At 48.5% G+C, this 22,350-nt stretch overlaps 2 protein-coding genes across 2 annotated transcripts in view; both read left to right on the top strand.

The window, feature by feature from the left end:
* The window catches only part of LOC127572199 (uncharacterized), a 302,149-nt gene extending 298,498 nt beyond the window's left edge, over window positions 1–3,651 (top strand). Inside the window, 3 exon segments of the mRNA XM_052019124.1 lie at window positions 1,993–2,934; window positions 2,936–3,001; window positions 3,003–3,651. Of these exon segments, the coding sequence (XP_051875084.1) occupies window positions 1,993–2,934; window positions 2,936–3,001; window positions 3,003–3,377 (1,383 nt within the window). The 3' untranslated portion in view covers window positions 3,378–3,651.
* Window positions 3,481–22,350, top strand: part of LOC127572564 (A-kinase anchor protein 2) — a 30,617-nt gene continuing 11,747 nt past the window's right edge. Inside the window, exons 1-3 of the mRNA XM_052019958.1 lie at window positions 3,481–3,544; window positions 3,643–4,488; window positions 16,550–16,737. Coding sequence (XP_051875918.1) covers window positions 3,481–3,544; window positions 3,643–4,488; window positions 16,550–16,737 — 1,098 coding nt within the window. The remainder of the gene's footprint in view (window positions 3,545–3,642; window positions 4,489–16,549; window positions 16,738–22,350) is intronic.

Here is a 22,350-nt window from a genome sequence, read left to right as displayed (position 1 = left end):
TCTGTGCTGTACCTCACTATGACTCTGTGATGCACTGACCCGGGAACTGTGTGGCTCCCACTGCTCGTGAATGGAAGAGCTCACAAGCGCCTTTTCATTGTCATCTGAGCATGAATGACTGTTGTCCAGAACAGCAATAGAAAAGGCTGCCTGCCATGGAGATGAGGGAGGCTGCAAAGGGTGGAGGTTACTGTGATCTCCCATGTGTCTAGACAGCCTCCACAGACACGGTCTACCCTGTGCTGCAAGGTGATGATCAGTGGGGCTGCTGATGGCAGCAAGCAGCCGGGATGTGATTTGCACAGATGCTATGCCAGTGAGCAGAGCACCACTGATGCAGATCCATTTGTCCTGACCAGTGAACTCTGAGGCTGGGTGCAGGGCACCAGTGCTGCAGTGCAGACCTGATCATTGGCATCTCATTGCAAACCCAGCACAAGATTTACGAGAGCTTTCAGCTGAAGTTGCAACTTACATCGGAAAGAGAGGAAAAACACAGAGTGTGACCTGTGATGTCATTAGGTATAGGACCGACACGCTGAAGTGAAATGCACTAAAATGCTCTGTGGGTTTTCCAAAAGGTATGATTTCCCCCAGAAATTATCACTCGCACAACTTACACTGGGTAAACTACTGTTATATGAGATTTGTGCATGAACAGTGAATGCTAATGGATCCAGTCTCTAGTGTGTTACTGTCTGACGTTATCATTTCAGGGCTATTTGTCCTATCCATCCTTCCCCCAGCTTCTCTCCAACTGAAAGCTAACTTGTTTTCTATCTTTCCCTGTTCTAATGAAGAGTTTCTGACCGGAAATTTTAACCCTGTTCCTCTCGCCTGCGGATGCTGCCTGAGCTCCTGAGTATTTCCAGCATTTTTTGTTTTTATTTCAGATTTCCAGCATCTGCAGCTTTTTGATTTTCATATTGAAAATATTTGTTTTATTTTATCCGCGTCCCATTTAAATGAAGTGCATAGTAAAGTGGCCTCGCAGATATAATTGGAATAGGTTTAGTATTGTCACGTGTACCAAATTACAGTGAAAAACTTGGTTTTGCATGCCATCCATAAAAATCATTTCAAAACATAAGTACATTGAGGTAGTACAAGGGAAAAACAATAACAGAATGCAGAATATAGTGTTACAGTTACAGAGAAAGTGCAGTGCAGGTAGACAGTAAGGTGCAAGAGCCATGACGTACAAGAGGTCTGTTCAAGAGTCTTATAACAGCAGGGTAGAAGCTGTCCTTGAGCTGGGTGGTGCGTGTTTTCAAGCTTTTGTATCTTCTGCCTGATGGAAGGGGGTGGGGTCTTTGATTCTGTTAGCTGCTTTTCCGAGACAGCGAGAAGTGTAGACGGAGTCCATGGAGGGGAGGCTGGTTTTCGTGATGGACTGAGCTGTGTCCACAACTCTCTGCAGTTTCTTGCTGTCTTGAGCAGAGCAGTTGCCATACCAAGCCGTGATGCATCTGGATAGGATGCTTTCAATGGTGCATCTATTTAAAAAAACTGGTGAGGGTCAAAGGAGACATGCCAAATTTCCTTAGCCTTCTGAGGAAGAAGAGGTGCTGGTGAACTTTCTTGGCCATGGCGTCTAGTGGTTGGACCAGGACAGGCTATTGGTGATGTTTACACCTAGGAACTTGGAGCTCTCATCCCTCTCCACTTCAGCACCAGTAATACATACAGGGGCCGCACTTCCTGAAGTCAATGACCAGCATTTTTGTTTTGCTGACATTGAGGGAAAGGTTGTTGTCCTGACACCAGATCACTAGGCTCTCTGTCTCCTTCCTATACTCCGTCTCATCGTTATTTGAGATCTGGCCCACTACATGTCATCTGTGAACTTGTATAATCAAAACATTGAGCAGTTTCAGACTGAATCAGAGCGAAGATAATGTCTGTGAGAGGTGCTGTGTATATTTTTCATCCTGTTGAATTGACCAGACACTGCACATATTTTAATGCTTGTTTCCTCTTCATTTTGCACAGAAACCTCCCACCAAGCTCGTGGAGGATGGCACTGCATTGAAGAAGGGCAAGAGCAGAAGAAGCTCTGACTCCCTGAACCCTGAACATCAGACGTCCGAGCAGGAGGAGAGAATGGAGGTCAACAACCACGTGAGCGGTCCCAAGACCGTGAGCGCAGCCGTGCCGAAGGTCGTGACCTCGGAGTCTGCCACTCTGGACAGTGAACTGATTCGCCACGATGACAAAGGCCACAATGGCATCCAGAGCAGGCACGAATCACTGGACAGCGACGTCGCGAAGGAGATTAGGTACCTCGATGAAGTCCTGGAAGCAAACTGCTGCGACCCCGTTCTGGAGAACGGATCGAATGCACCGCCTTCGCCCGAGCCAAGCCCGATCCTTGTGGAGGGCCGAGTCCCTCCCATTTCTGTAGCGCCAGACCCTACGGCCGCACCCCTCAACTGTGTGGCAAGTGTCGTCAGGAAGGAGCCGCCTCTCGTCGAGCAGCAGACACCGGACGAGGGTGAGGTTAAGGTGAACGGTTTCTCGCCAAGCCGCACCGGAGCATCACCCATTGCCGATCAGAACAGAGAGCGGCTGGAAAATTCCAGAAGGTCCTCCAGGGACGGCGAGCCGGTCCTCGTTCCCCTGAAGAAGGAGGCCAGGTTTGAGCTGCGGGCTTACCACGAGGACAAAAAGCCCTCCAAGCTCTTCGCTGAGGACGAGAGAAAGGAAACCTATAAGATTAGGAAGAGCAGAGCCTCAGATGAGATTGCAGAGCTGGAACGAGCCCGGCTGGAAGTCATCAAGAGCCAGGTGGTGAGAAAGAATCCCAGCATCGCGGAGAAGTGGAAGCCCCCCCAGGAGAAATCTATCGAGGAGCAGCTGGACCCCGATAAGTTGGAATCCCACAAAAAGTACGCCGAACGCAAGCAGAGGAAGCAAGGTGGGCACCTGTCCGCCGGTTTCCCCGAAGCAGAAAGCCCCCGTGTTTGTGCCGCCAGAGCCCATCAGCATCAACAGAGAAGAACGTCGTCACAGAGCAGATAGATTTCTCTGCCGCGAGGAGGCAGTTCCTGAAGATGGAGAGCGGGCCTGATCCCCACCGCACAGCACAGCCTGAGGCGGCCCTGGGACCGCCAGAGGGGTCCCCGCACGACCATCCCTAAAGTTGGCTGAGGCACCCAGAAAAGAAAGGATGGCGGTTCCGGGCGGTAGTGACGGGAACAAGTGGGGCTCAGGGACAAGCAGTGCAGGTGTGTGCCAGTGAAGTGTCCCTCGTCAAGGCATCCAAAGTAAGCGTCGTGCCTGACGATGGCGCTGGCCAGGAGGTGCCCCTCACCTCCCCGCGAGAGGAAGCAGGAGGCGGCGTTGTGCACAGAGCCACCTCTGCACACACCTGCTGACCAGCTGACCAACAGCGGTCTGAAGGACGAGGTGGTTGGAAAGGTCCACGTGGATGACGAAGGGTTTACCAGGGTCAGGCTGTTTTGACAGTGCTGAACGAGGATGGTGACAGTGACACTTCCGACCATTGTTTCAAGTGCCCCAGTCTCCCATCACGGCAGAGGAGGTGGATTCCGGTTTGGACGACTTATCCCTTCGATCCCAGGACACCACAGTGATGGAAACCCTGTCCAACGACTTCAGTATTGACAACGTGAGTGACAGCGGCGCTTCAAACGAGACGACAAAACGTGTCCCTGGACTACTCCCTGGGTGGGTCTCAGGAGTTCTCCCAGCCGCAGACACCCCAGGCCCTGACTCCTGTCGACAGGGAGAGAGAGGAGAGCCCTTACAAGAGAGAAGGCGGCTTGGGCTCACTCAGCGATGACGAATTGTACAAGCAACGGTCTCCGCTGCTGTTGGACCCGGAGAAGCAGCTGCATTACCAGGCCGAGCTGGTGGTGAAGAATGCCATACAACTAGCCCTGGCACAGGAGACCCACAATGCCACTGGGGCGGGTGAAGGTCAAAGTGAGCCTCAGATGGATTTGGGGAGTGAGCCAGCAGACATTGCTCGGCCTACACCGCAGGCTGAGCAACCACTTCCGCCTCCGGTGCAGGACCAGAGACCCCATGTACCCAAGGGTCCAGCGGAGGTGGAGCCAGACCGCCACAAGGATGACTGCTTCCTGTTGCCCGTAGTAACAACCAAACAGAGCGGCACCGTGGGGGTTGCCAGCAGCAGCGGCTCACAGCCTTCCTTGTACAGGCCGGAGTTCAGCCCCTTCAGCGACGTTGCCAGCTACCTGGAGCCCACGGACTATTCCAGAACCAACGTCTTCGTCAGCCACTCGCAGGAGCCGGAGGTCATCGCCCAGTCTGGGCCCTTTAAGCTGCGTTCCCGCAGGCAGAAGACCCTGTCGATGATTGAGCAGGAGATCAGGGCGGCCCAGGACCGAGAGGAAGAGCTTCGGCGACAGAGGGAGGTCCTGAAGACAGTGCAGAGCCCCGGCAGGAGCTCTCGGCCCCAGCCACCACTACCGGCGTGTCCCTCCAGGGCAACAGCCCCCGGTAAGGCCCCCAGAACCCTGGACCCTCCCCATCAGGTGAACCAGGCCCATGGGTTTGGAATGTGTGAGCCAAGCCGCAGGGAATCAGTGTTGGGAACTTATTTCAGCTCAGTCGGTGAGCAGCAGAGCCATTTGGGGTGGTCGACCTAGAAGGTAGATGTGTTGTGTGGCTTCTTGCTGTGCAGGAGAGTCACGGTACAGCAGCAGACCATTCAGCCCAAATGGACTATGTCAGTCTTTAATAAACCTCCTCCCCTCACCTTCTCCCATCTGCAGGTCCTTCTGTTTCCTTCTCCTGCATTTATCTAGCTTCACTTCAGCTGTATATCTGCCACTGTGCGTGGGGAGCAAGGCTCCATCCTCTCTCCAATCCATGTCCAGAGAATGGTTTCCTAAGTTCCTCAGCAGACGTATTAGCGACCATCTGATAATGTGGTTTCTAGTCTTGGTCTTCCCCAGCTGGCCCACATCCGTGTTGTCCGTCTTTAATCATTAGTTCATTCCCTCAGCCTGGCCCTTTCGGAGAAGATTGATGAATTTAACCAGGGAAATGTGTTGACCAAGATCGCAGGGCTGGGCACCGGCCAGGGTCACTGCTGTAACCATGGACCATCCAGCCTGAACCCCAGCCTTTCCCTCAGGGTCCCCAGTGAGTGGGTCAGTGCCCCGGACTCATAGACTGAGCTGCAGGTCTGGAGAGGAGAGGAAGTCTTTCAGCATCTGGACACCTCAACCTGTGTGGGTACGGGTACCTGATCCTACAAAGAGTATTTTCAGGAGGGTCAGACACGTAATAGACTTGGTGGAACTGACAGGGCGACAGACAAAAAGGGACTGGGGGACTAGGCACCACTGAGCCAGCACAGGCTTGGTGGGCTGAATGACCTCTTTCTACACTAAGGGTTTCACCAGAGGGCGTCGGAGTTCAGCAGCTTTGAGATTCTCCCACCTCTGAATTGAGGGGGAGTTCCCAACTCCCACTAACCTTTGTGTGTAGGAGAGTTTCCTGGGTTTTAAGTTCAAGGTTCTGCCTCCACGCTCTCGACTTTGGCCCCTGCATCCCAGATATCAGATCAATTAGATCACCCCAAAATAGGGTGTGCAAACTGTAGTTTAACCCCTCCGGCCTGAATGCTGTTCTAGTGCGATTGTGCTTCAGCCTCTCTAAGATCAGAAAAGGCAGCCATGGTCACTCTGGATACAACTTCCAACTTGGCTGCCTTCCCGTTGGCTGGCTCACCCTTTGTCAGACAGAGCCTGGGTGTTAGCTGTGACATTATCCTTCTGCTTCTTGGCAACTGCACAGCCCTGTTCCTGGGGATGTTGAATGCTGTGCCAGGATGAGGTCACCAGGCGCAAGTGTCCTTTCTCTGTTAAAATGTCAGCGTTCCTCTTGCACACACCCCCACCCCACACAGGAAATGAAATATCAGGAGGTCGCAAACTTGTGGAATGAGATTCTCCCTTCAAATTTGTTAGGAGGAGGACTCGAGGACAGAGAGAAATGAGTAAAGAAATGTTCTCGGACTGCATAATATAACGGACCTCAACTTGGGCTGCGTGGACTTTCACTTGATCAAGTAAAGTGATGGTCTCGCAGGGAGCTTCTATTGTAAGTTGAGTTGGATGTGTCAGCCTTATGTTGCACCTCAAGTGGGATTCTGTCAACTGTGGCTTGGTTTTGGTGCTCCTGCCTCTGAGTCAGAAGGTTATGGGTTCAAGCCCCACTCTTGAGCATCAAGCCCAGGCTGTCACTTCAGGGCAATACTGAGGGAGCACTGCATAGTTGCAGGTGTTGTCTTTTAGATGAGACTTTACCCCCTAGGTTTGGTTTTGCTGCACATTTTCAAAGAATAGAGATAGTTCTTCCCATTGTCGTGAGACCAACCCCTGAGCAAACATCACTAAACATTGATAACTTCCTGCTCTATCACCCTGTTCTTTATGGGAGCTTGCTGTGTGCAATTGGCGGATGTGATTTGGTGTGAAGCACTTTTGGACTTGCTTGGGGTTGGGAAGTGCTCCATATAATTCCAAGCTCTCTCCCTTTTTTCACATGAGGACTTAGCTCAATGCAGCTGGGAAGAACGTAGACATTTTAACCTAACCAATTCAAGAGATTACTAAATAAGCATATGGAAGAATTTAAAATAGAGGGATATGTGGGAGGAAGGGGTTAGATAATCGTAAGCAAGGTTTAAAGGTCGGCACAACATAGTGGGCCGAAGGGCCTGTATTCTGCTGTACTGTTCTATGTAACCCCTCACACAGGAAGCTAGAAGCATCAGGGTTTAATTCTACTTGGAGACACAGGAGACTGCAGATGCTGGAATCTGGAGCAACAATCTGCTGGAAGAACTCTGGGTGCTGCTTGACTCACTGAGTTCTTCCAGCAGATTGTTTGTTGCTCTTAATTCCACTTGTATAGTCCTGCCAGATTTCAGACTTTACCTGCTGGAAGTCCCCTCATTCACAGAGGTGGCGGACTTGATTACAAACTCGGGCCAGAATCCATGACCTTCTGAGTTGGAGGCGGGAGTTCTACTGATGGAGCCAGGCCTGACACCTGCCTAACATGGTGCTACACATGCCAAATGACTTTATCTACATGGTGGCACTCGAGTAAGTGCGTAAATGTGCTGTCAAAATCGCTCCTTTTTACCTATCAGTGCTGACCTTCATGAACCTGTTGTGGATTGTGCAGCCAATTCCCATGTTGCATGGCTTAACATTGTATTGTGAACAACTGTGGCATCATGATCTATTTAAGACATAAAATGCAAAGAAAAAATCCAAAAATCATTAGGTAAAAAGATGAAAATCTCTTCAGTACCGCGACAAAAATTTCCTCACCTCAAATGGTGAGATGCTCACATTCAGTAGCACTGTGATGTATGTTGCACTGTTTTAACACTGGGAAGAAAGATGGAAGATGTAGACTCTGGCATTCTCCAGACCTCAGTGGGATTAATCCTGACTTTTTACTGCCATCTGGTGGCAGGAGTGAAAAGCTACTGATTGTAAGTAACTTCAAGCCCTGAAACCCTGACAATATCAAAGTCCCAACCAATCAGCCTCCAACTTTTGCTACTCCAAACTGAAATACTAAACAATAGTCATAGCGCACAATACAGCGCACAAACAGGCCCTAAAACCCATTGATTCTGTGCCAATCATCAACCACCCATTTACACTAATGCTATCCTTTCTTCCTTAATTCTATATATTCAATGTACAATAATGTCATTGCTTGTAAACAACAATTATTTATACAAAGAAGCAAAATGCCCCAAGATTTTTCATAGCAGGCAAAATTTGATGCTGAGCTACAAAAAGAGATTTTTTAAGTGCAGGTCAAAGAGGTGGTTGTAATGGAGGATCTTAAAGGAGGAAGGAGAGGCTTAGAGTTTATGGAGGGAATTTCAGAAGCTGGGGCCTTTACCTGACCTATGATGGAGAGAGTAAACTCTGGGAAAGGGCAAGAGTCCAGAATTGGAGGAACACAGGTATCTTGTAGGGATATTGGACAGGACGAGTATATAGAGATGGTGAAAGTTGAGGCCATGGGGTGGAAGAAATACACGAAAGTCATTCTCACATATCACTAAATGGAAGTACCTGTGAGGTTGGACAGCATCTGTGAAGAGAGAAACCGGGTTAGTGCATCAGGTCAATGGGCATTCATCAGAACTCTACATTGAAGCTTGGAATTGCTAAGTAAATTCTTGACAATTAATCGTTCTTTCTTAAATGGCCAGATCCTTGGAGTTGAATATAGGCATAAATGTTTTATTAAGAGAGAGATCCAAAAACGCTTAATTACTTAGTCAGCCCTGAGTCTAGAATTAAAAATAGAAAATGCTGGAAACACGCAGCAAATCTAACAACATCTGTGAAAAGAGAAACAGTGTTAGAGAAGTGGAAAAGAGAAAACAAGTTAGTTTTCAGTAGCAGAGAAGGTATGGTGTATTGTGGAGGGTCGTGGCTGTCATGTGACAACTCTACCCCTACCTGGTCGGAAGACACACCACTGTCAATCAAGGTTTGGCTCCACCCCACCCATCAGTGCACACCTGACCATTGGCCCCTTTAAGCACCATTGTACATGGCTTCGGGCCATTGGCCTTTTTGAATTACCTGGGCTGGACCCCCCAGCCCTGCAGCACTATAAAGAGTGCCACATGTGCGTGGCTAGGTCTCTTTTGTCTCCGAGGGATGCCTTGTTGGTAAGCTGTGCACTGTTTAAGAGAAATTAGTTAGTATCCCTGGTAGCATAGAGCCGTGCCTGCACTGAGTCAAGGGGTGGCAGGTGTCGTATTGCTTTTCCTTGATTGTATGTACCCAGTTCATTGTGTGTGTGTGTGTGTGTGTGTGTGTGTGTGTGTGTGTGTGTGTTATTCCCATTGCCTTTTCCCCGTGTTTCTCTTTGTAAATAAATCATTTATCTCTAAGACTGTTCAGAGTCCTTGCCCTTCGAGACCTTGAACCTGTTTCACAACATATGGCGCTGCAAGCAGGGTCTCGAAGGTCTTGGCTGAACACAGACACAGGGAGGGATGTTCTGTACACTGCAGGAGGCAGTCCAGCCTCCCCAGACCCAAGCCAACAACCTCGAGGCCAGAGGTACTGAGGTCGCCTGCAGGCTGATCCAAATGCAGCAGGCGCAGGCAGCCCGCCAGTCTGGCTGGCATCCGGAACCGCTCAAAATTTGAGCCCTGGTCCGGTGCGGCGACAAGCTTGATGCATGGCTGGTGGATGGGGATTTATGGATGGATACTGACGAGGAGGGGGTGCCCAAGGAGCCTGGGTCCCATTACACCCACCCTTCCCCTTACCCACCCGAACCCTTGCATGCTCGACCCGTCACCAAGCAGTCCCCGGTCCGCCACAGAGGGGAGGGGAGTCAGGATGAGGCCCACGCAGGGGGAAGTGTTCGTGGTCCCTCCAAGACTACGGAGACCCGGGATTTCTCAGCCAAGGAGCTGACCCAGCTAGCGGATCAGTACCGCCAGCAGCCAGGCGAGCACCTAGCCACGTGGCTGCTCCAACTATGGGATGAGGGGGCCCCTAACGTGAGACTCTCTCACCAGGAAACGAGCGCCCTAGGGAGCCTATCTGACCAGCAGAGTGTTAACAATGCCCTACGGGCGCCACAGGGGGGGATCAGGGATGACACTACCCTGTGGGATCGGGTAGTGACCGCCGTGAGAGTCCGGTACCCTACCCTTCGAGTGGGATTTATATGGGTGACCGCAATGGAATACGGTCAGTGAGCGCACCAGGATCATTAGGGAGTGGGCACTGGTGACCAGCATTTATGAGGGAGCCCATGATCGCAACTCTTTAGAAAATACCAGGGTGACCAGCGTGCTAACAGGATACCTGGTCACCACCGCGCGCCCCAATTTGAGGCCAGTGGTCCTGTCCCTCATGGGACTGGCTAATGGGAAGACCGTGCATAATGCCATCACCCTCCTAGAAGGGCGAGAGTACTTGCAGTGGGAGCTGCCCACCACGGTCCGTAGGGCAAAGACAAGGGCTGGAAGCACAACCCCTTGTTTTACGCGCAAATGGCTATTCTTGGACCTGCTGTGCACAGGGGTGGACCGTGCCAGCACAGATGGGATCCCGACCTCCGCCACTTACGTGCTCTGGAAAGAGCGTTGCAGGGGGACATCTAGCCAGGGGAAAACCCACAACCACCCTGGAATTAAGCCCGACACAGGGGGCATCCCCAACCTTTGGACCACGCGGGCTGTCACCGCCGACACTACCTCTGCCCCTCCCCCACTCGAAACAGTCTCTCCTGCCCTCAAGGCTGAACTCCGGGACCTGCTGAGACAGGAAATGGCCCATCTCTGCCAGCAGAAACCTTCACCCATGGGGTGGCAGACCCCCATCCCCCCGCCCACAGGATGAAGGCCAGGGGTCCCGGCGCATCGCCCTCTCCTGCCCGGGAGACCTGAGGCCACATATACCCGTCGCTGTACGTTGGGGAAGGGGGAACATACAGAGGTGGATGGCACTCATTGACATGGGTGCCCAACACACCATTATCCTGGGCGACCCCACCGGGTGGAAAGAGACACAGATGCAAATAGAGGGGTTAGGGGGTTCCCTTTTACCTGCGAGGGAAGTCACAATCCGCATGGCCATTGGGAACCAATCTCCTCGACCCGTAACAGTGTTGATAGCAGACTCGCCTGAGTGCATCCTAGGGATCAATGTCTTAAAGGGACAGTCCCTTCATACTAACTGGGGCAAGTTTACGTTCAGGGTCACGCGGGCTACAGTCGTGGTTGGGGCAGCCAAACAGGAACCAGTTCTTGTTCCCCCCTCCCTCCAAGGTCGTATGTAGCCAACAGTACAGAGTGCTGGGGGGACACTGAGATATCACTGAGGCCGTCCAAGCCCTACTGCGGGACGGTGTCATTAGACCCTCAGCCCCTCCCTTCAATAGTCCCGTCTGCAAAAAGAATGCAACGTGGCGCATGACAGTGGACTGCAGACACCTCAACAAGTCTGCCCCCGCCCACTGCTGCCATGCCCGACATAGTCACCCTAGTGGAGGACATTGCGGGGCGCCCGGACAAGCCTTGGCTTGCAGTCGTGGATTTAGATATTCATAGCTCCACTATCTGCCACAGCTTAATTGCCCGTAAGGAAGCCATATTTTGAAGCAGCAAAGCAAGCTGCTGAACAAACACTGCCACTTGCTCCCTGCCAGGCAGGTGTCCCTTTTGAATTGCAGGTCTCGGCCAGTGAGACAGTCGCCGAATGGAGCCTCTAGCAGAAGATCCGAGGCGCAGAGTTGTTTATGAATTTGCCAGCACCACTAATAAATCAGACTGCTGGATTTGCGTCTGAACCCCAGCACACGCCAGTGAAGCTCTGCCACTCGCACCGATCCTGCTGGATGACTTTCAAATGAACTCTTTACATAGACTTTTCGCGCCTGTGGGGTTTGGCATATCTGTTTGGGGAGGGCTGAATGGCAGTCCCCCACGACTCCCCTCACCACTACATAACGTCTCTTCCAGTGATCCCCGATGGGGTGGGTGTTTCAGGAGCTGGTATTTCCCTCCCTACAATTTGACCTCCACCCAAGTCCCGACTCTCAGGGTTGTTCCACAGCCGGTGAGCAAGCCTAAGGAATGCTGGTGCAGGCTCCCGAATGAGCACAGTTCCACCCTTTCAGTTGGCCACAGCAACTGCGAGCGAAACTGGTATCCAGGTGCCTCAGTGACCACTGCCGATGGTGCCGCTAAGCTGGGGACTGCCCGGATTTTGAACGGGACCCACTGGATTTGCAGCTACCGTGCCTACCTGTGGCTCCCCATGAGCTGGTACGGCTGCTGCTTTCCAGTATTTGTGGTACCCTATATCCACGCCCTAGATGACCTTGGGGACACCCAGCATACAGTGGCCATTGGGACAAGAGGGCCATCACGGAGGCAGAGAGGTTCTGGATGATGGCCTTTCCCACGTATGGCACAGCCCGACTGTCCCCTGAGGTCATCCATATGGCCAGCGTGCTCGAGACACTGGCCGACGAAATGGCAGTGGCACTGCAACATACCGAGGACGCCCTGACGCGGACGGCAGCTGAACTGACGGCCATCAGGATGGTCGCCCTGCAGAATCAAATGGCCCTGGATTACCTACTCGCTGCGGATGGTGATACCTGTGCAGTGATTGGTAAGGAGTGCTGCACCTTTATCTCTGATGAGTCCAGCAACATCACTCACTTGACTGCTCACATTTGGGACTTGGTGGCCAAAATTCAAAAAGCGAGGGACCAGCTCCTCCAGCACGACACCTCGTGGGGAAACTGGTGGCCGTTTGGGTCTCTGGGGGGGATGGTGGGCAACTGCTCTCATTCTCATTGTCATTGCTATCTGTATATTATGCTGTGCTTGCCATGTTATTAAGAGCATGTCTGCCCTTCACTAGTACTGTATACTTGTGTGAAACGGTTCTTTTGGAATCTTAAAGGTAAAGGAACTCTGGACACAGTCTTTGTAATTTAAAAATGGTTTATTAACAAAGGCAAGCGCAGGGACAGAATGAATGGGAACAGATGCGCACTCGCACACACACACGCAGGAGACTGCGAACGTGAGGGGGACTCGCAATGAGGGTGAGATACACACACATTCACACACACAAACACACAATAAACAAGGTACAGCTTATCGAGTGATAAACACTTCAATGCCTGAATATCTTGACTCAAACAAGCATTGGCCCTAACACTCCCTGGATTCTGACCGACACTCCCAAACCACATGGTAGTGCAGACTCTTACCAGTGGTCTCTGCAGTGTTGTCTCACTATTCCTGGGGCAGTCGAAAGAGGGACACCAGGGAAGTGCAACACTCTTTATAGTGCTGGAAGGCCCAGCCAGATAATTTAGACAGGACAATGGCTTGGAGGTCAAGGACAAAGGTGCCTGCCAAGGCCAATGGTCAGGCAGGTTCAGGAACAAAGGTGCTCTCCCAGGCCAATCCCTATGCCCACACCTCATGGCTGGGGTGGAGCCAAACCTCGCTTGACAATGGTGTGACTTCCGACCCAATGAGCAATGCTGTCATCCGACCAGAGGGGTCACTGTCACGTGACAGCCATGTGCTTTCATACTACAATACTGACATATAGTTTTAGGCTTAGAAATAGTTATTTCCATGTAATGATTGATGAGTGGTGTGACTTCCGAGGGGTGGATTGTATTGTGGAGGGTCGTGGCTGTCATGTGACAACACTGCCCTACCTGGTCGGAAGACACACCACTGTCAATCAAGGTTTGGCTCCACCCCACTCATCAGTGCACACCTGACCATTGGCCCCTCTAAGCACCTTTGTACATGGCCTCGGGCCATTGGCCTTTTTGAATTACCTGGGCTGGACCCCCCAGCCCTGCAGCACTATAAAGAGTGCCACATGTGCATAGCTAGGTCTCTTTTGTCTCTGAGGGATGCTTTGTTGGTAAGCTGTGCACTGTTTAAGAGAAATTAGTTAGTATCCCTGGTAGCAAAGAGCCGTGCCTGCACTGAGTCAAGGGGTGGCAGGTGTCGTATTGTTTTTCCTTGATTGTATGTACCCAGTTCATTGTGTGTGTGTGTGTGTGTTATTCCCGTTGTCTTTTGCCCGCGTTTGTCTTTGTAAATAAATCATTTATCTCTAAGACTGTGTTCAGAGTCCTTGCCCTTCGAGACCTCGAACCTGTTTCACAACAGATGGGTAGAACATAGGGAATACCTCAGCTAGGGTGAGACCAAATATGTTAACGTAGCAGTTAGAAGATCAGTTAGAATCAACTTACACGTCTATCTGTGGAATGTGTTGCTAGTACCAGGGCTGTAGGACATGCCCAGCAAGTCAGAAGTAGAAAAGAAGAAGAATGACAGGCGGGTAGTGGCCAGTTCTGATACAGACTGAAAGAAGAGTGCACTACCTGAAGTTAGAGAATCCGATATTAAGTCTGGAAACTGCAACGTGCCCAGGTGGAAGATGAGGTGTTTTTCCTCAAGCTTGTGTTGGGCCTCATTGTAACAGTACAGGAGGTCACAGCCCGATAGGTCAGAGTGGGTGTGGGATGTTGAATAAAAGTTGCAGGCAACTGAACACAGCTGCTCCCCAAAGTCACCCGTGTTGTTTCTCCAATGTGGAGAAAGAGCCACGTTGTGAACACCAAATGCAGTGCACTGGACTGGAAGAAGTGTAAATGAATTGCTGCTTCACCTGGAAAGCCTTTTTGGGTCCCTGGATGATGGAAGGGAAGAGGTGAAAAGATAGGTGTTGCTTCTGCTGTTGTGGGAAAGTGGCATAAGCTGGGGGATGATTGGTGGAGACAGTAGTGCAGATCAGAGCATTACGAAAGGTGCAATCCCTTCAGAATGCTGAAAGGGAGGGAATGGGAATATGTGTGTTGTTGGTTTTCTGGCCCTAGACTTGGGTTTCAATTTTGATGAGATTCTGATAAAGGACAGTGCCCCTACAAAGTATTTTGCCATGAAGAAAATGTAAATTGCAGAATAGGCTCTCCTTAGTTTGGTTAGTCTTAACATCAGACAAGAAAAGACCATTAACATGTGTTGAAAAGTATGCAGTAGATTGGATTTAGTCAGTAGCCGTCACTATGCAGAAGAGTACCAGCCAAAGTGTGGACTCAGCACAGTCCATTCCACTCCTGGAATTAAAGATTAACTCAGGACACAACTGCGATTGACATTGAAGAAAAAAAAATCAGAAGGCATCTTTCTTAAATTTTTATTTTCTTTGAACATTTTTATTGAATTATCTGGGATAAAGAGGCAGGCAAAGACTGATTAATTGATAGTAAGGAATTCATTGAAAAGGAAGGCTTGCATTTCTGTAGCTCCTTTCACACCTTAGGATATCATAACACATCTTACAGTCAATAAAACGTTGTCACTGTTGTAACGTAGGAAACAAGGCTGCTGATTTGTGCATCTCATCCTAAAGGTGGCAGTACTGCAATGGAAGAGTCAACTTAGACTTGGGCTCGTGTCTCAGATTGGTAATTGGTCATTATCACACGGAGCATTGTGGGAACTTGCCATGCACATAGCTTGCTGTTCGGATGAAAATGTCCTTCCTAATTTCATCTTTGTGGGGGGGATAAAAATGAAAAATGTGACCTTCCCTTTAAGAATTAAAGGTACAATGGAGATTTACAACCACCACATGACCCTTTGCAGCTCTTTGACTATACACTTCCAATCAGCACCTACTCATTTTTTCCCAGCATATAGCGTACTATTGAGTGACCTTCTTGTATTATTAACCACAATCTTATGAACCATGACAATCCTCATCACTTTATACACTCCACCTTGCTGTTTTTACATTAGATTACACATCCACAACACAAAACCTGCATCCCAACAGTGACTACACTTCAACAGTAACTGATCCACAATTGGTATTGTATTCCTCTATAATTAAAATTGTGTTTCTAAAAAAAATGGTGAACGTATATCAGTCAGTGATAGACGAACTTAACTCTGGAAATTAATTTCTGTCTTCCCACATCCCAATGGGCAAATTTGCTTTGTGTGAAGGAGGGGCAGAACTAGGGCTATGGAACATTGTTTCCAACTCTGATCTGTGCTCCTTGTTACTATGGTACTTGCTTGAAATTATGGGAATGCTGAATTTACTCATGTACAGCAAACAGACCACCTCTTGCACTATTGTGGATGTCTCTGTGGATTTTTTGCACCCAGGTCTTGTTTCGCAGTCTTTTTTTTCTCTTCACCGTCTTGTATAATTTATGTTCTGTGTCTTGTTTGAACCCACGTACTTGTGATAGTGCTGCAAGCAAGTTTTTTTTGTACCTGTACCTCACCATACTTGTGCATATAACAATAGACCCAACCTGACAACTTGAAATTGCTCTGTAGATTCAAAATATCTCATGTTCCCAATACTGTCAAAATTGAGTTTATTGTCATATGCATGAGTACGTGTATGCACAGGTGCAATGAAAAACTTACTTGCAGCAGCATCACAGGCACATAGCATCAGATAAGCAGCATCCACAAGAAAAACATACATTAAATATAAATTATACACAATTTTTACCAGAAAGAACACAATCAGAACAAAACAAAGCAATTTTTGTGCAAAGTGGTCACAGTAGTGGTTAGGGTTGTGTCAGTTGGTTCAACAACCAAATCGTTGAAGGGAAGTAGCTGTTCTTGAACCTATGGTGTGGGACTTCAGGCTTCTGTACCTCCTGCCCAATGGTAGCTGTGAGAAGTTGGTGGGGACCTGCACCTCAAGCACATTTTGTTTCAATGTAATGTAGTGTTGGAAATGTCATCTTCCATATCTAAATGATTTTTGTTCTGAGGACAATAAGTATTATACCCAAGGTGGTTAGGAGTGAATTCTAAAAGCTGGTGTGCTCACAGCTATCAGATTTCAATGTCCTTCTCTTGTTTTTTTTTAAGAAGGCCTCCAGCCACCCATCACTTAGTGTACATTAATGAATCTTTTGAAGAATTCCTGATGCTATTCCTCCTTTCTCTCTGCAGGAAAAATTGAGAAATCCAGTGCAGTGTCACCAGTGACAGAAAGCCCAGTGCCCTCTCCACGGTCTGAGTCCGCACCTGTGGAGCAGGAATCTTCAGGACAGTCTCGTTCCAGAGGCCTGATGGAGACGTTACTGGAAGACTATGAAGTACAGAAGGTTAAGCGGCGAGAGAGGCGGGACGAGCCCAATGTAAGCACTTGTGTTTCTCCTAACCATAATGAAAGATAAAACGCTTGTGGGCTCCATTCAGTACCAAAAGTGCTGATACTTGCCCTGAATCCCACTGCCATTGGACGGCTAGGCTCCATACCCTCAGCATTGTATACAAAAGAGGTGGAGGTCCTTGAAACAATGCAGGGGACTGGTAGCATGTGGAGAAGGTGCTTCCACTTGAGGGGATGAAGTTCAATGCTAAAAGTTAGGTGGTTGCTAATAAACGCATAAATAATTCTGGAGCATGGTGTGGAACTCACTAATGTTAGGAGTAGCGGAGGCTAATAGCACAGATGCACTAAAGGAAAATTAGAGAGGAGAGAAGGGAGCAGAGTCTGGAACTAGAGGAGGTGTTGGAGGGATCTTATGTGGAGCATAAACATAGCCTTGCTGCTGTTGTACCAAATGCTTTATGTCTGTGCTGTAATTTCTATGTTGAGTGTTACTAACACTAGGATCTCTCTTGGTGTTTCATAGAGCAATACAGCATGGATACAGACCCTTTGTCCCCACGAGTCCATGATGACCAAGGTGCCCACCCAGCTAGTCCCAATTTCCTGTGTTTGGCCCAATCCCTCTGAGCCCCACCCCTCCAATGTACCTATCCAAGTGCTTCTTAAATGATACTATTGTACCTGCCTCAACCACTTCCTCTGGCAGTTCCATATACTCACCACCCTCTGCGTGAAAAAGTTGCCCCTCAGGTCCCTTTTAAATCCTTCCCCTCTCACCCTAAATCTATGCCCCCTAGTTTTGGACTCCCCTACCCTGGGGATAAGGCTGTTACCGTCCACCTTATCTATGCCTGATCTATAACATCCTTGCTGAGACTGTCAGGCACAATTTCTGATAAGTTACCGAAGTGAGAATCTATCTCACGGATACAGATGTTACAGGTCATCAGGTGACCCCTGTTTGCAAAGATCAAACATCTTCCTGATATTTTACGAATTGGATATTTCCCCAACTTTGCATTGCCACCTGGGCTTGCTGGTCCTCCAGGATTGCCCTGGAGTTTCCTGGAATCCAACATTAATTACCAGGGTCCCATGCCTGTGAGAACAGTCACAGAGATACACAAGAATATTCTTTACGTTTTCTTGCCTTGTTTATGTTGGGGATGGGGAAGGGTTGTTGCATGGTGGTGGTGGTGAGAGGCCTGGTGCATAGTCAATCACCTTTGGCTACCCACCACCAAGCCAAGAGTCAGTGTCCTGGATGAGGGACAGAAGACCCCTGATTAATGACCAGCTGTTCCAGGTGTTTTTGTATCCACCTCGGGGATAAAGAGTGAAGCCCACACCATATGGATGAACGTTTGCAGTCTCTGAACTGGTATGCAATTTGCTTTCATCTAAGGGGGTCCCAACAAGCCTAGGTGCAGATTTCAGCTGGTTGAGAGAGGTCCTGGTGGAAAGGTCAGGGAACCACTTAACAGCATGAGTTAGCACCTCAATGAGAAGAGGAGATTGTCGAGTGGCGATAACGGGTCCCACAATATGAAAGACCAAGAGTTTAATGACAGCACAAACTCAATGAATAATTGTGAACAGACTTCCAGCAGATTATCCAACGTGCCACCTTCTCTACCCACCCCCCGCGTGTGTCCCTTCATTCTGTATTGCATGATAAATGCATTGCTTCACAAGGACAGAAATGTTACCATAAACTTGCCAAAATTTAGCTGTGCGCTTCTCACCTCGCATGTTAAAAGTTGAAATAAGTTCTGTATACGATAACGCTGATGTTATATTTCCCCATCCATCTGACGTTCCCCACTATATTCCCATAATTAGCCTTCCCTATTAAACATATCCCCCCTCCCAAATTCCATCACTATTCTCCCTGTTAAGTCTCACATTCAGTCCCCAGTATCTGGTCTTCACTGTAGATTTTTATTGCAGCCAGCCTACATAACATGGTCTCTTCTGACCATCCCACCCCACTGCATAAATTGGCCTTCCTATTAACCCCTACCCCATTAAGGTCATTGCAATAGCATAAGGATCCCTGCAAACCCACCACCTCCCAAATCCCAAAGTAACTGATGTTGGACCCCTTCTATGATCTGGAACCCCAATATATAACCCTACCCCAACACACGTTAAATAACCCTGGAAATGTCTGTCCTCAAAAGAATGCTGTAAAATGAATCTCTGCATAAACTCTAATCTCAAGCATATAATTCAACTTGTATTTCATTAAGCATGCTTATACAGGAAAGATTTCCCAATGTTCCTATCACTCTTTAGAAGAATGACTAACAATTACCAGTTCCTTTTCTCTGTCAGTACACCAGTATTCTTTCCTCTGCCAGGATCACTTCACAACTACCCTGTCAGTTGCTTGCTGTAACCAGCATGTATGGCTTGCACGTCAATGTTCTGATAGACCGGAGTAATTGAAGTGGTGGTCAAGTTACTAGATTGGTGTCCTGTGGCCTGGTTGGACATGAGTTCAAGCCCCACATCAGCAACTGATAGAATTTAAATTCAAGTAATCAAATAAATCAAGAATGAAAAGCTAAGATGCCTTGGCCTAGTAAGCCATTTAACATTAAGGCTGGGCAATAAAAGCTGGCCCTGCCAAAGTCATCCACATTTTTTGAATGAATAAGTTAAAAGTATCAATAGTTGTCGCTAGGTAGAACTTAATGTGCTTTCAGCATAGAAGTACTTGCATAGAATTTATAGCAAAAGAATTAGCCGTTCAGTTCAACTGGCTGAAGCCAGTCTTCACTCTCTACATCAGCCTCCTCCCACCATTCTCCATCTTCTCCTGACACTGTAGCCTTCTATTCCATTCTCACTCTTGTGTTCTTCTGATGTCTCCTTTCTGATATTGCTTTCGAACATTCCCTACAACAGTACTTTCCACTTTATAAAGAACATTCTCCTGAATTCCTGGTTGGACATATTAGTGATCGTCTTACATCTATTGCACCTTCTCATAACTTCCCTCAACCCCAACCATCCCAGGGGAAAAGAGGCCCAGTCTGTTCAATCTTTCCTCATCAGTTTAACTTCTCTTTCTGGGGCAGTCAGATTATACATTCAAAGTGTTGGGTTTTAGAGAGAGAGAGAGATTTAAGGAAGGAGCAGAAGTTCAGAGGAGCGATTGTGGGAGAGACTTCCAGAATATGGGGGCCTTGGCACGTGAAGGCAAAGTAGCCATCAGAGAAGTGTTGAAACTCAGGCCAAATCTGGAAGGTAACAGAGACCTGGAGACAAGTAATGAGCATAGGTGGGTGAGTGAATGAGATTTGATTTAAGTTAGGATAATGAAAGCAACTACAATGAAAGAAGAACTCAAGTTCCTTATAGTTAATCAGTAACAGAGTGGCATTGGATTGGTTGAAGATGCAAGTGACATCATTATCAGCAAGCAATGAGAAGGGCGATTAAAGAGGGGTCATAAATTTGTACACCAATGTGTACGTCAGTAAGACGTCCTGAACTATGGGTCTCAACATCAGCTGTGACCAGGAGACACAAGAGACTGAAAGTGCTGAAATCTGGAGCAACACACAAAATGCTGGAGGAACTCAGCAGGTCAGGCAGCATCTATGGAGGGAAATGGACAATCGATGATTCGGGTCGAGACCCTTCATCTAGACTGAAAGGGTCTCAACCCAAAACATTTACTGTCCATTTCCCTCCATAGATGCTGCCTGACCTGCTGAGTTCCTCCTGGGTTCTGATCAGCTGTGACCACATTCAGCCAGTCACATTGCCTCAGCCATTGGGCTCCTCCCCCTCCACCTCCCGTGGACCCCCCCCCCCCCCCATGTGAATGGAGGGGAGTTAAATGAGAGGATGGTGGGGCACTTTCCAAGAAAAGTGGTTTCCCAAAATTGATGTCCCAGAAGTTATGGGGTGGGAGGGGAGGGGAAGGGTGGGAAGTGACATAGCTGCAACTTATACATTGAATAATACGGTATATCAGTGAAAATGATTACAATGGAGATTAGTTTGATGATGATGACACACAAGTGTCTGTTTGCTCAGAACTGTTAGCTGACAAAAGAAAGTTTATTACCTCTGGAAAGAGGGTACTGCGTGGAATAGTTACAGGAAAGTAAGTAGAGAGATGGAAGAAGCTGGGATGGTTCACTGTAGAGAAGGTTAAGGGGAGATTTAATGGAAGTGTTTATAATTTGTAAAGGCTGTGACAGAGAGCAAAGATGTTCCCACTGGCAAACGGGTTGATAACCAGAGGACATGTTTTAAGGTACATCCCAACAGAATGAAAGGGACGATGTAGTGAAATGCTTTTAGGCAATACCCTCTTACCCCTCACCTTCTCCTTCCTTTCTCTTCCCCTCCCATCCTGGCTTTCTCCACCCCTCCTCTCCTTCACCTCGTCTCCACCCTCTTCCTCCTCCTCTCCCTTCCTCCACCTTCCTCCGCTCTTCTTAGAAGGTTCCTGCCAGGAGATTCACTGTGAGGTACATTTCAATTTTAGTGACGAGCCATTTCTCCTTCCCCAGCCGAGGACTCAGCCTTTGTAAGTCAGCTACTTGGGTTGGGAAAACAGTAAGGGAAAGAGATCTTGTACAGGAAGGCCAATGTTGCTTTTAATAACAGGGTACCCCATTCGATAGAGGACCTTTGCCATTCCTACTCACTTTGAAACCTATCTTCTTTTCAGCTAAGCCACACAGACAGGCACCCCTGCCCATAACCTCCCAGCTGCTACATTAGCAGGATTGTAAGTTTAACCACTTCTAAAGAGCCACATTGTGTAGACAACTTAAATGCAAATACACGCATCCTTAACGCACTCGATGTTCTTTGTTGTGGGCCCTTGACCCTGCTCCCTCCCACTTCCAAGTCTTTGTCTCCAGGAACCTTAAGTGACCTCAAGTCACTTGGCATGGACCAGTTGGGCCGAAGGGCCTGTTTCCATGCTGTATGACTCTAAGTCCCAGAAGCAGCAGGGTCAGGATCTGTTTTAGAATGAAGACCATGTCCTGTCCTTCGAACCAAATGAGGGGAGTGGTGTCTCAGGAGTGGAGGAGAAAATGAAATATATTCTCATATTGCATATGTTCTTCATTTAAAGTAAAATACAAATACTCTTCTGCCTGCACATGATTGATATGCTTCCATTCCCTGCATATTCATGTGCCTATCTAAGAGCCACTCAGTCATCACTATTGTATCCGATTTCACCAGTCGTCCCCCAGCAACCTGTTCCAGGCACCATCAGTCTCTATGTAAAAAAAAAACTTGCCCCACACATGCCCGTAAATCTTTTCCCCCTCTCACCTTAAACGCACGTCCTCTAGTATTTGACATTTCTACCCTTGGAAAAAGATTCTGACTGTCTAACCTATCTACGTATAAGGGGGATTAGTGTAGGTAGGTACTCAACGGTGGGCCGAAGGACCTGTTTTTGTGCTGTGTGACTCGATGACTCTATTAACAATAATGGCAGAATGCAACCGAATTAAAATAAGGATTAAGGACCAAGTTCTAAATAGAGTACAAAATTTCAAGGGGCACTCCATTGCAGGACTTGAGGGAGTGCTGCCTCAGAGGTGCTACACTAATGAATGCCCAACTACTCACCGACAGAGTTGTAGTA

The sequence above is a fragment of the Pristis pectinata genome, chromosome 7, assembly GCF_009764475.1.
Source record: "Pristis pectinata isolate sPriPec2 chromosome 7, sPriPec2.1.pri, whole genome shotgun sequence".
In the NCBI taxonomy this organism is placed as follows: Eukaryota; Metazoa; Chordata; class Chondrichthyes; order Rhinopristiformes; family Pristidae; genus Pristis; species Pristis pectinata.
Note: the sequence above shows the minus strand (reverse complement) of the source record. Positions and strands in the feature narration are given on the sequence as shown.